We start from the raw sequence: 14231 nt of genomic DNA, 5'->3' as shown, positions 1-14231 counted from the left end.
TTTACATACCACTAAGAAAGCAAAAAATGTTTTTGGTTAAGCTGACATATCATCAATTATAAGACATATCCCCACCTCAGAGATGTTAAAATGTGAAGAAATGTATGCTTTAGAGTTCATGACATATGATAGTTCTTTGTGAATGTGTCTGAATCACACCTTCCAACTGGATGGCGATTTCCTTGAGGGTGGGGAGGGACTGTGATTTGCTCGTTTTGTATCTGTTACTGCCTAGCACCTAAGAGGCATGCATTAAGTATCCAATTGGTTGGAAAGAATAATGCTATTTTAATAAATGACCAGTTTTCAGAGACATGTGAATTTAGTAGTCCTCAGTTTGTCTAGCCTTTATAGAAGAGTTAATGCCTTCGACTGTTGACCCTTTGAATCATCTCTGGCGTCTGACTTCTGGACAAGTGGAAATTGGGACATAAAGCTAACTGCCGAGTAAATCGTGATTGAATAGGCTGCCAAGGTGTGGTGGTTGAATGGAATTTGCAACCAAATGCAATTCTTAGCCATTATTTTTCTCCCTCATACACTAGCAGTGTTTCATAATTGAAATAAAGTTTGCTTTCCTGACCATTAGCAGACCTCATCATTTTGGTTCCTAATTGTCCTTTTGTCTTGTCTTGTCTCCTGTTTAGTATATATGACCTCGCGTTTAAGCCTGATGGAACGCAACTGATTTTGGCTGCAGGAAACAGATTACTGGTAGGATTGTGTCTGAGTTTCCTTTTTAAGTGCTTTTTTCCCTCTCCCCCTTGTAAACGCTCTGAAATTTGACCCCCTTTTTTTAAGATAAAAAAGGCAAGGGCGGAAAAACCAGTCATTACTTTTTAATAGGGAAGGAAATGGGCTATTTAAAACAGGTAAGTAAACTGTCTATCAGATAGGAACCTGTGAACAATACCTCCTTTGGAGTCATTAATCTTTCCTTTTTTACTTTGAGACATCCATGAAAGAGTTGAAAACAATTAATCAAAATGCCTTTGAAACTGGACTGGTGTCAGTTCACATTTTGTCCCCCTGAAAAATTCAGGCAACGTGACTGAAGGGGCCCCCTCCCTGAGAAGCCAGATAGCCTGACCCCAACTTTTAGGCATTGGCCTACCTAAACAATTCCATATGGATGCTGTCCTTTTTTCAGATTTTCAAAGAATATAAGCTCCCTCTGGAACCTATCCCAGTATATAAAAGTAATTTTCAGAGAACTCTTTATATTTGACCTAAAAACCTTTGTACGATCTCTCCTTCCTCCTACGTAAGTGCACTTCCCCTTGCTCCCTTGTTGTCTCCAGATATGCAGACTGACTGATCTCCATTCTCTGTATGGTAACTACATAATCTTAAAACCCTGGTTAAATTGTTCTGCAGACTCCTTCTTGCCAGGGTAAACAATCCAAATCCTTTTACTTTTTTTTCAAAGGTTATCTTCTCCAACACTAACCATTTCTGGAGGGTTTTGCCTTGATTACTCAGTGTGTTTTTTAAGTTTCCACATATTTATAGATGTTACAGTGCTACAAAATATCCTAAATCCAAATTACAGCTAGGTTTTATAATATTTCCTCTGATTTGCAAACCCGGAGTTCAGGTCTATGACTTTCAAACTCGTAGCAGATATGAAACATCTCTCTATGATGTTCATACTTGGAGCAGGGCTAGTACTAAAACTTAATCATGTTGTAGCTGGCTCTTTGTGTGTGCTAGCTTTATTTGGGAGGGTCTAGCTTGATTGGTCATATATCCAAATTCACGTAAGATGAGTGAACTTTGTAGAGAAGTTCCACAGAGTGAACTGTTTCTCAAGGATTAATGGCATGTTCCTGGCCATGTAATTCACAGAGCTGGGACCTCTACTTTTTGGGTTTCTCTACTTTAAGTCACATTCTTTCTGGTTTCTCAGTGTAGTTTTTACTTGGTACAAATTTAGAATATTGACAAATGTTTTGTTATATAAACAAAAATAGCAGCAACCTGCAGGAATTCTAACTAACGGATGTCATGTGGATAATCTGTACTTTTACCTCTTTTTTTTAGGGGGGAGGCACAGAGGGAGAAGGAGAGGGAGAATCTTAAGCCTGCAGCAGGTGGGGCTTGATCTCACAACCCTGAGATCATGACCTGAGCTAAAATCAAGAGCGAACACTTAACCAGCTGAGCCACCCAGGCGCCACTGTACTTCTCTCTCTTTTTTGCCAGGTTTATGACACCTCTGATGGCACCTTACTTCAGCCCCTAAAGGGACACAAAGATACTGTGTACTGTGTGGCATATGCAAAGGATGGTAAGAGTCTGCTCTGATTTTACACTGTCTGTAATGGCGTCATAACTGCTCATTTTTCTCCTTAGTCACTCCTTAGTACAACTTACAGTTGCAGAAGATAGTTAAGTCTGTTAGGCTTTAATTCAATCATTCAAGTCAACAAGTAGTTATTGAGGGCCATCCATGTGCCAGGCACTATTCTAGGTGCTTGAGATAATTAAGTAAACAGTATGCTGGAAGTAGGGCAGAATAAGGGGAATTGAGAATGTTGGGTGGGGCAGCGTATTGAGTACAGGAACGAGTAGGGTGATGAGGGTGGGCTTATTGAGACAGGGACAGATGAGCAAAGACGAAGGTGAGGAGGCAGTGAGATTCTGATAGTGAGCATCTAGGAGAACAGAGCTCCTCTCAGAGGGAAAAGCCATTGCAAAGGCTCTCAGGTGAGAATGTGCCTTCCCGGGGGCTTTGGCAGAGAAAATCAGGGGGAGGAGTAAGGGATATGTGTAGAGAGGTAACAGGTATGGATGGGGTGGCCAGATCATGTTGGCTGTCATAAGGACTTTGACTTAGATTCTCAGTGAAAATGGGGAACCACTAAAGACTTCTGAGCAGAGGAGAGATCTGATCTGATTTATATTTTAAAAGGATCCCTCTAGCTGATGTTTTGGAAACAGCCTGCAAGGGGTGAGGGTTGGGGCAGGGAGACCAGTGAAGAAGTATCATCCAGGCAAGTTTTATAACACTAGTGGCTTGGACCTCTGAGAGAGGTGGGAGCAGAGGAAGTAGTAAGGAGTGGTCAGATTCTGGATGTGGTTTGAAGTTGGAGGCGATAGGATTGCCTGACAGATGGTGTGTGTGGTATGAAGAAAGGAGGCAGGGGTGACTGCAAAGATTTTGACCTGAGCTACTGAAAAGGTTGAAGTTACTTTCTACTGACATGGGAAAGGGTGCAGGTAGTGTTACTTACAGTGGAAGATCAGGAGTTCAGTTTTGGACATGTTGAATATGATAAACATTGATGCTGTAGGAGAGAGGGGAAGGACTTGTCAGAACAGTCATTGAGTGGGCAAGAGGACATGGGATCTAGGACCTAGATAGGGCATGGTGGAAGGTAGAGGGTGTCACCACAGGTGCTGGCAGGTGGAGGCATGTGGTATTAGGAGTCTAATAGAAATTCTCTTCCATTCTTTCAGTGAAATAGGAAGCAGCATCACCTCAGAGGAAGGATGGGGAGGGAGGTGTCAGAGAGTTGAGGAGAAAGGAAAAAATGGAAAGTTGCCACTTAGGAGAATGGCTGAGTAGATGTACAGTGAAATCCCAAGCAACATGAAGGGCCTACTTGAAGCTGATCATCAGTAGAAAGTGACATCAAGATCAGTTGGTGTGATTATGTCTGTTTCTCCACTACTTTGAGCTGTATAGATGCAGGGTTGGGGAGAGTTGTGTTTAACCAGATTCGTAGGTTTGCAAGCACATCTGAAGATGAAATAAGAGGGCAAGGGAGTGGAGGGTGTATGCAAAGGAGTGATTATATACACTGACTTTGAACTGCCGGCTGTGTAATTGCAGGGGGAGAGGTTAGAGGACCACAGGGGATGGGGCAGTGGAGAGGTTCTAGGTCCTGGTGGATTTGGGGGTTACTAAATGGGTGAGGTGAAAAAGAGGAGAGGTGGTAGTCAGAGAATGGGTGCATGAAATTGATATTGAGAATTAAAAATAAATCTCTGTTATCCTCTGTGTGGGATTAGTGAGAAGAACATGGACTTTGGCATGAGATGACTCCAAGTTCCAATCCCAAAGATACTAGTAAGTTTGAGGTAGTTATTGAGTCTCTCTGAGTCTCGATTTCCTCTTGTGTCAAATGGATATAGGTAACATTCTGTGACCACTGCTTAGAAGACCCAGAATCAGAATGTTACAGTGCTTAAACGAACCTTGGAAATCATTCAGGTTCCAGGTTTTTAACTTCTTCTGGGTGATGAACCTCTTTGAGAATCCAATGAAAGCTTTAGACCTCTTTGTAGAAAAGTGCACATTCTTTATGTATACGCACAATTTTGTCGGTATAGCTTTAATCGGATCTAGCCCAGTGACTTCATTTTAGCCCTACTTAAAGACCTGGAGAAGTAGGTGACTCGCTAAGATCATGCAGCAAGTTAGTGGCAAAAACAACACTATTTCTTGCCTCATAGTCAGTGTGCTATGCCACAGTAGTCACGGGTTTTTTTGTTTTTTGTTTTTTATGTGCATGTTTGAGTTCAAATTCAGAGTAATACTGTGAGGATGCCTTTGGGACCTCTGGAGTTTATAAACCTAGGGGTTCTTTGGCTTCCTACACCATTAGGGCCCTTGAGGGTGTCAGAGTGTGGCCTACTATTAGTGGCAGTTGTCAACACTTGGCAGAGTCCTGACACACACATCATCAAATTTGACCTTCTGAACAGTCCTCTGAAGCAGGCAGGGAGGGATTCTTAGCCCCTCTCATGGGTGAGAAAACAGGCTTGGAGCAATTACAGGTGAGAGTGACAAAGCAGACCTGCCCCAGGTCCTCAGACTGCAGAGCCTTCATTCCTTCTAGTAGATCATGCTGCTTCTCCAGGACATTACATCATGATTCAGAAGTCTTTTAATTCCTCTAAACTGGTCTTTCCCCCTTGGATCCTAGCAATGGAAATACTCTGAATTATGGTATTGCTCTTAAAGCTTGCTTGTTTCCAGTGTCTCCCCTAGTTTAATAAATATTTAATGAGCAACCATGATACAAAGGTATGAAAGAGCTAGTTTTTGGTTCAAGAAAAACAAGACAATAAAGAAATAATAGTAATAATAATAACTAATTTTTTTTTGTAGTACTGATTCTATTCCAGGCACTGTCCAAAATACTTTAATCTCCTTTAATCTTCACAACAACTATGAGGTAAATTCTGTTACATCCATTTTTCAAATGAGGAAATGAAAGCATAAGATGTTCAGGAACTTGTTCTGGGTCCTGCAGCTGGTACCATCACTAGGAATTCCAACTCAGACTCTGAGCCCATAGCCCACACTCTTCATCACCTGCTGTCTGCCAGTGTGGAGGGGGGAGTGACAGAAATAATAACAAATAAAAGCAGCTTCTGTATCTAATAGATGCAGCAATGTCGTATGGCTCACCCAAATATCTATCGTTCCAGCCATCATGAAAGGTGTTTTACAAATATTATCTTAGTTGTTCCCTATACAGAGCCTGTGAGAAAGATGTTATTATTCCTTTACATTTCAGATGTAGAAGCTCAGAAAACAGTGACTTGCCCAAGGTCAACTTCCACTTGCCTTAAGAACAAAGTCTAAAAGTCCTTAACAAGGTTTACAAAATCTGGCCCATGGTTACTTCTCAGTGTTCACCTCTCATCTGAGTAGGTGAAGGCTCCCTGTTGTTTGCTGCCATGATACCCTGCTCCACTTCTAAGTACTTGTAAACTTGCAACAATGTAATTAAGTAATTACTTATTATATGTTGCCCCTCTCTAGTCCTATTCTTTCATAAAACCCAACTAGTGCGGAAATGAAAATGTCATTTGTTGCTCTTGCTTAAAGCCTTTCTTTGGGATAAAGAGCAAGATCTTGACTATGACCCTGAAGCTCCTAGAGATCTATCCTCCACCTGCCTGCTCCTTGGCCCTTGGTGTTCCATGCTGGTACGTCTCAGCCCCTCAGACATACCAGGCTTTTCCTACCTCAGGGCTTTTGCATATCTTTTCTATCCTTGTGGATGGGTCTTTAGCTTCTCTTTGCACCTGGCTAAGCTTTGCTCATCCTTTAGGTCTCAGCTGAAGGTTCTTCTGAGAATCCTTTCCCTCATCTAAATTAGGTTCCCCAGTTATTCTCTTTCCTAGGACTCACTCTTAGCACGTTATATTTGTGTTGGATTAATTTCATTTAATGCCTTCTTTTCCCAGTGGACTAAACTCTGTGAAGGTAAGGATCACGTGTGCTTTAATCACTACTTAATCCTTAGCACAGAACATGATACCTAGCATGTGGTAGGCCCTCAGTACATCGTGTTTACTCAGTCCCACACAAAGCAAAATTTGAACCCAAATTTCCTGACTGCCATCCAGTACTAATAAGAAAAAGAAGTAGAGAAACAGCTGACACTTATTAGTTACCTTAAAGAGCTAGTTTTCTAAGAAATACTCTTTGGGAAATGCTGGTTTACAATAAATGTGACAGTTTTCTTTTTAAAACCCTTTTAGGCAAACGCTTTGCTTCTGGATCAGCTGACAAAAGTGTTATTATCTGGACCTCAAAACTGGAAGGCATTCTGAAGTACACGTAAGTAAGCATTTAGGTGTACGGTATTGTTGCTTTGACTCTTACTGATCTACTGTAGCAAAGGCCCCTTAGAAATAATATTAGGAAGAACTTTCTTCTCTGCAATTGAACTTGAAGTTAAGTTGTAGGAGTAAATGGTGGGTATAGGAAGATTGGGTAATGAATACATGAACGAACATTTCTTGAGCATGCCTAGCCTGGCCAGCACTGAGCTAGGTGTTTTCATATATCTCGGTTCAGTTAATCTGACGCAACAGATTCCACCCCACCCAAACCTGTCCCCTTTTAATGTCCCCATTTCAGGGATTGGCCTCACATCTACCCAGTTTCAACAGCCAGAAACCTGGGGTCAGTGTGCTCCAGGCTTCCTCTCTGTAAGGGCTCTGCTCATGTTCTTCCCTGTTCCTCCACCAAGTTAACCCCTACTTGCTCTGCAGAGCTCAGGCTCAGATGTTGCTTCCTCTGTGAAGCTGTTCCTGGTCCTCTAGACTCAGTCAGGTCTTCTTCCTGGCGTTTCTCACAATTGTAGTTTTACAGTTATTGTGGTGATTGAGTGATATCTCCCATCAGCCTATAAACTCCATGAAGGCAAACATTGCATCTGTTTTTGCTAACTCTTGTGTTCCTGGTGCCTAGTACAATGCCTGGCCCATAATTGGTACTTCGCAAATGATTTTTTTTCTTTTAAATTGTGGTAAAATACACATAACATAAATTTATCATCTTAACCATCTTTTAAGTGTAGTGTTACATACATTCATATTGTTGTACAAAACCTCCATAGCTCTTTACATCTTGCAAAACTAAAACTCCATACCCATTAAACAGCAACAACTATTCCCTGGGCCCTTGGCCCCTGGCAGTCACTATTTTACTTTCTGTCTCTATGAATTTGACTTCTCTAGGCACCTTATATAAGTGGAATCATACAGTATTTGTCCTTTCGTGACTAATTTATTTCACTTAGTATAATGTTCTCTAGGTTCATCCATATTATTGCCTGTGTCTGTATTCCCTTCCTTTTTTTATTTTAATACTTATTTATTTTAGAGAGAGAGTGAGCGAGTAAGTGGGGGGAGGCATAGAGGGAAAGAACCTCAAGCAGACTCCCTGCTGAGCATGGAGCCCAACGTGGGGCTCAGTCTCTGGATCCCGAGATCATGACCTGAACTGAAATCAAGAGTTGGCCACTTAACCAACTGAGCCACCCAGGCGCCCCAGAATTCCCTTTCTTTTTATGTCTGAGTTATATTCTAGTGTATGTATATAACACACTTTGTTTTTCCATTTGTCCGTTATTGATGGACATTGAGTTTCTTCCAATTCTTGGCTATTTTGATTGCTGTTATGAACGTGGGTATACAGATCAACAACTTTGAATGTGTGAATAAATGAATGAATGATGAATGAGCTTATAAGTGAAGTGTTACCCAGAAGTGAAGGAATAAAACAGGCTGAGATGCCAGGTGTGGTACATGGCTTACTCATCTTTCATTGTTGTCTCAGGATTTGCCGTGTTTCCAAATCTTGGCCTATAATATCTTCATTGCACCTCCATCCTGTATTTCCAGGCCTCCACAAAGCGATAAGTAACAGCCATCACCTGTGCACCTGTGCTAGGCTAGGTGCTTTACTTCATTACCTTATCAGTTCACAAACCAGAGGTACCTAGCATGCTGGTCCTGCAGGGGGTAGCATTTAAGCTAGGCCAGTCTCATGGGTAATGTCTAAGAGATGAAAATGGTGGGTGAGGGGCAATCCAAGGCAGGAGAATTCATCCCAGTGCTTTTTGTTGGCCACTTGCGTAAGAGTTTGTGGTGTGTAGTCAGAGAGACTGTGGGCTCATCATAAAATCTTCAGTTGTAGCCACTGAAACATTTGTGGTTTGCCGTATAATAATCTATAGTTGTTTACTTCTTAGACACAATGATTCTATCCAGTGTGTCTCCTACAACCCTGTTACCCACCAACTGGCATCTTGTTCCTCCAGTGACTTTGGTAAGTTCTGATTCCCGATGTCTTGTCCTGGAATTACTGAAAATCTGGGCAAAAAATGCTGAAACCCATCCAGAATGTGATTGTTTCATCCTGACAGAGTTAATGCTACTTCTCTCCCCTCAGTGGCTGAGGGGAGGCTGACAGTTATTCTTTAAACTATGTAGAAACCAAGAGAGTGAATGGTAACATTAAGTCTGATAAGAAATCTGGGAGACAGCAGGAAGGGCCCCAGGGAAGAAGATGGTAAGAGGGGTGGGAGAGCACAGGTATAACGGTGTTGCCGCCTCCGGGAAGTCTTCCCACCTCACCTGGCAGGCATAGGTCATTATCCCCACTTCTGTGTTCCCAAACATCCATGTGTGTGTGAAATTCTTCACTGTTTCAGCTGTGCTTCTTGTGTAGTTTGTCACCATTACTTGTTCAGTGGCTGCAGCTGTTCTTCCTGAGGGGCTGGATGCCCTGAGGAGCTCACTGTGGCCCCATTTATGGCATTGGCATGGTGCTGGCACAGAGGAGAGGCCAGTGGAATGGCCATTGAGGCAGGGAGGGAAGGAGCAAAGGCCTATGGGTTATCTCTATTTTACGTCCATTCTGGTTTTCAGCTCATCCATTCTTTCTTCCTTGCTGAGTACAACAGAACAGACATTATCAAGGAATGAGAGACCATGTAATCCTTCTCAGTGTTTCGCTGTCCTTATCTCAGATGAACACGTTCCTACCCTGTCTATCTCACTGACAGATTTCTGAGGTTCAAAAGAGAGAATATAACGGAAAGCACATTGTATAAATAAAAGGGAAAGGGACTGTCATTCATTAAAATTTTTAGCATTTCCTCCATGTGAGGCGCTGGTCTGTGTGCTTACTTTTGGATTAAAAAGACAAAATAGAATCACTGTCCTCAAAGAGCTTGTGGTTTGGGGCAGGTGGGGAGGTAGAATTTGTAAAAATATAACACCAAGTAATAATATTTGTTGAATGTTTAAGATGTGCTAGACACTGTGCTGATAGTAAAAATGAATTCCTGTTGGAGGTCTGTGACCACCCCTGAGGTCAGGTATTATTCTCATTCTCACACCACTGATGAAAAAGAACTGGCGCTTAGAGTGGTTTGGTGACTCACTTGAGGTCGCCCAGCCGATAAGTGGTGGAACCAGGGCTTGGACCTAGGCCATGGGATTGCATCTAGAGCATGACCTGGCCAACAGTGCTAAGGGAGACCTGGGAGAAAGAGGTATCCTCCGCTGGAGGCTCCAGACAGGCTCAGTGGAGCATAGATAAGATATGCAGAGGTTGAAATATTTGGGGGAGGCATTCTGCACCAGGGGGAGGGGGAAACAAATAGCTTGCTTGATGTTGTACTTTACTATGTAACTACATTATTGCCCTACACTTACCTTTTTGGCCATACTTCACGGCTCAGGCAGAGGGTAGAATTTACTCATGTCGCCTAGGCATACACCTGTTGTAGGGCAGTGAACCACTAGCAGGAGGGAGCAAGCCAAAAGTGGCCAGTGTACCTTGGACAAGGCACAGCCTGGACCGGATCATGTGCTGTGGGTGAGGCTCGGGAGAGGAAACTGATTTTCAGGAAGCATCGTTCATTACTTCAGATACTAAGTTGTACTCTGGTTGCAGTGTAATAGTTAAGAACTGTGGAGTTGCCATTTCTTTGAGTTAAAGCTCTGAAAACTTAGAAATTCACCAATCTATCCTCTTTTTTTTTATCCTTTTGAAATAATTATAGATTCTCTGTCAGGTGCAAAGATAGTAGAGAAGTCTACCGGGAAACGGGGCCTGGTACAACGTGTATATACAGTTCTGTCCTTTCATCACCTGTGTAGATTACCATCGCCACAAAGACACTCCTTTATCGCCATCCTCTTCCTATTATTCCCTAACCCCTGGCACCTGGTAACCATTAAGCTGTTCTCCATCTTTATAGAATTTTGCCATTTTGAGAATGTTATAAAATGGAATCATATAGTACATGACTTTTTGAGATTGGCTTTTTTCACTCAGCATAAAGCCCTGGAGGTGTGTCAATAGTTTGTCCCTTTTTATTGCTGAGAAATATTCCATCCAGTGTGTGTTCTTTGATATTATTTTGTGTTGAAGGCTTGTGGTCTCCTGAACAGAAGTCTGTCTCCAAGCACAAATCCAATAGCAAGATCACCTGCTGCAGGTGAGTTAAAGGCAGCTCTGAAGGTAGGTTTTATGTTCCCTTCTCCCAAACAGACTCTCAAACTCTAGTTAGCTCACAAAGTGGAAAAGGTCTCTTGTGACCTAGGTGGTCTGGGCCCCTGTATTTTCTCTTTTCTTTCATGGTCTCCTTGATGGGAAGGACCCATGCCTTTGATCATCAAGCAAAAGAGAACTACAAGTTGCCTTCCTACAATTATCTGGCAACAGGCCTCCTCATCCAGAAGCTGCACTCAGTAGAGGTTTTCTAGAAGTGCAAGGCTGTCCTTGTCCAGGCAGCATCTATGTTAGAGAAGGCACAGGCTTTGATACTAGACCTGGATTTGAATCCAGATTTAGTCACTGAGAGGCTCTGTGACCTTAGGAAGTTCCTCATTTGACAAATGGGGACAGAAATACCGACTTATTAAGGTTGCTGTGAAATGCACACAAACTAAGGAATGTAAAGCAAGCAGTACAGTGACTGACATACAGTAGAGGCTCTATAAGTGGTAGTTATTCTGTCTGTGCAGCTTCTGAGTGTAGCCTTTCTTTCACTCAGCATCTGTTAAGCATCTACCTATTCGAGAGGCTAGGCAGACACAGATTCTGTTTTTAGGTGTTCTTGGAGTGGGAGGAGGTTGAAATGGGGTGGGGAATGGAGGCTGCCCCAGTGATGGGGGCACAAGCTAAGGACTGTCGTGGAGGTATGTACAGCAAGCTGTGGGAGCTCAGAAAAAGGAGCTACTGCCTTCACATCTCACTGTTGATTCTAAAAATAAATGGGGTTTGAAGTTTGGTCCTCTGATTTTTACATGAGGACCAGGATGAGCTCTGCTCTTGCTGCCGCATCAGACTGTATTTCAACCAAGGCATCATCCTCATTAATGTTCTCTTCTGTGTGTTCCTTTCCTTCTTCCCATGCCCTTTGGTGGTTGTATGAACAGCTGGACAAATGATGGTCAGTACCTGGCTCTTGGGATGTTCAATGGGATCATCAGCATACGGAATAAAAACGGCGAGGAGAAAGTGAAGATCGAGCGGCCGGGGGGCTCCCTCTCCCCCATATGGTCCATCTGTTGGAACCCTTCAAGGTGATCTTATAGCTCTTTCCCTTCTAGGGCAAGTACTATTAAGAAAAAGGGATTTCTCTGCAGGCTGAGTTCTTTCTCTCTTCCTAAGGTCTCCATCCATTCAAAACCTTCTCACTCCATTTGACTGATCTGTTTTGGAACCCATTCCATTTGAATGGAATTTTTTAAGAGCCCATCTTGAGTTTTGGAATGAATCCCAGAGATTGTAGCAAAGCAGATGAACTATCTAGGCCAGCCTAATGTGTGTGTGTGTGTGTGTGCGCACGCACGCACACATGCATGCTACAGAAAGCCCATTTCTTTATGAATTAATAGCTCACCTTTTTGCTGTGGCTTTATTTTGGTCTTTTCCCTTTTTCATTTCTTCCCTCCAAGTCTGAGCAGAACATGTGCCCACCGAATAATAAATAGCTATTTCATGAGCCTTTTTTTGCTGCCCTTGCCCAAAAAATAAAAATTAAGTCTAGAAATGTCCCCAAAGCCTATAGTTCCACAAAAAATTGGCATCTACCTTCTCAAACCTTACGCTTTCCTTCTTTGGCCCATGTGACTTTAAAGGTAGACTAATAGCTTTAGGTGCTCTTTGTATAATTCTCTAATATTAAATTCCCAGTATCCCCCAAAGAGTCCTCTGAAGGTAAAGGACTTAATTGTTTACCAGCCCAATGTCATTTTACAGGTGGTCCCTACTTGATTTAGAAGGTTGTTTGATTCCATTGCCTTTCTTACACCAGATTATTATGCTTCTTCCTGAATAATTGGGTCCAGCCCAGGGCTGCACCATGCATGTCTAATGCCTTCAAAGGCCATTAGCCTACCCCAGAGTTCCTGCTGTTTGATTTTGTGGCCACAGATGACTTTGTGGCTTCAGGGTACCATTTTTAATTCATGAGAAGCAGGATGCCCAGTGTACCTGGTTGCTGTCCTCTTCCGGGCAGGGTTCAGGGGCTCCTTGACAGGTTTTGAAATTATAGCTTTAGTGCAGTTCTAGGCAACATGATTGTGAACAACTGCTTACTGTCTACAGCCGATGGGAGAATTTCTGGATGAACAGAGAAAACGAGGATGCTGAGGAAGTCATTGTCAACAGATATTTTCAGGAAATCCCTTCCACTCTGAAGTCAGCAGTGTACAGTAGTCAGGGTAGTGAGGCAGAGGAGGAAGAGCCAGAGGAAGAGGACGACAGTCCCAGGGACGATAACTCGTGAGTGTGTCCCGAGGAACAAGAACCCTCCTTGGAGGGGTCCAGACCCCAGCATAGACCTGCCAGGGCAGATACTGCTCTGAAACTCCATTCTAAGTTGGGTTGGTGGAATTGTTGGTGAAATCTCCTCCAATAAGGGGGAACACACCCTATAACTTGTGTTATAAAATTACTCTTTGGGAAACTTAGGAAATACTGAAAAATCTAAAGGAGAAAGTTCAACTTTTCTGTAAAACACTGTCTCGTGAGAGAACCATTGTTAGCATTTTAGTGTATTTCCCCTCAGTCTTTCAGTGTGTTCATATGATTAACTAAGTCATATCCGACCTTCTTTTCTTCCACTTGACCATCATAAAGTAAACTCTTTCTGGTAACATTAGTGGTCCTTTTAAAAACATGATTTTTAATACCTGCATAGGATGTGCTGTGTAGATACACCATAGTTCATTGAACACTTCCTCTTTACTGGGCATCTTTCTTAGCCTATTTCCCTGTACCTTACCTTGCATTTGATAGGACATGTATCAGAGAGGGAGCCCTTGCCTTACCCACAATCCTCACACCCAAATCCTGGCTGTCTAGGCATTCTTTCTTCTTTCAATCAAGTTTACCTATAAGGAAAACATTGGCAGACTGGAGTGGGGAGACCTGGGGGAGCCAGGATGTTCTGATTGGGCAAAAATGATCTAGCTTGGGACTTGCCAAACTGCTCTATGGTACGTGGGGTTTCTTGGAAGAAGGAGGTGGAGGTGGGGGACAAGGAAAGGAGGAAAGGGTGGGCTTCAGATGCCTATCTTTGCTCCAACCAGAACAGCCCCTTTTATTGCTTGACATGAGTTTTTATTTTGATAAAGAGTCCCACTGCCAGGAATAAAAAAGGGAAAAGGGGAGAGGGAACTTGAAAGCCACCAGTCCAGGTCATGTATGTGGCCTCTGTAAAAAGGCTTACCATGGGCTGGGTTCCTAGATTGTGTTTGGACCTCAGTGCAAATCACACAGAGTTCCCCTGCAGGTCTCTTCCCGTTAACATCCCTGTCGATCTTTGTCTTTTTTCCCTTAGTTGTGAATTAGTGCCTATATTTGCCAGTTTGCTGCCCACGGCTGGGTTTTGCAGGTGACGCTGCACCGTGCCTTGCCAGCATATCTAATGGTGCTATCAGATGACCACAGGCCC

The 14231-nt window shown here is 42.9% G+C and overlaps 1 protein-coding gene across 6 annotated transcripts in view; it reads left to right on the top strand.

Annotated features, from left to right (window-relative positions):
* The window catches only part of IFT122 (intraflagellar transport 122), a 69757-nt gene that overhangs the window by 6285 nt on the left and 49241 nt on the right, over positions 1–14231 (top strand). For 2 of the 6 annotated variants that reach the window (XM_045812484.2, XM_045812482.2), the window contains exons 2-8: positions 648–714; positions 2206–2290; positions 6505–6583; positions 8505–8581; positions 10697–10763; positions 11707–11853; positions 12881–13057. In XM_045812484.2, the coding sequence (XP_045668440.2) occupies positions 648–714; positions 2206–2290; positions 6505–6583; positions 8505–8581; positions 10697–10763; positions 11707–11853; positions 12881–13057 (699 nt within the window). Of the gene's footprint in view, positions 1–647; positions 715–2205; positions 2291–6504; positions 6584–8089; positions 8173–8271; positions 8275–8443; positions 8582–10696; positions 10764–11706; positions 11854–12880; positions 13058–14231 lie in introns of all 6 variants that reach the window. The other 4 variants (XM_087866757.1, XM_045812485.2, XM_045812488.2 and 1 more) reach the window with 3 other exon arrangements.

This window comes from Ursus americanus, chromosome 14 (genome assembly GCF_024610735.1).
Source record: "Ursus americanus isolate L20-20 chromosome 14, mUrsAme1.1.p, whole genome shotgun sequence".
Taxonomy (NCBI): domain Eukaryota; kingdom Metazoa; phylum Chordata; class Mammalia; order Carnivora; family Ursidae; genus Ursus; species Ursus americanus.
Note: the sequence above shows the minus strand (reverse complement) of the source record. Positions and strands in the feature narration are given on the sequence as shown.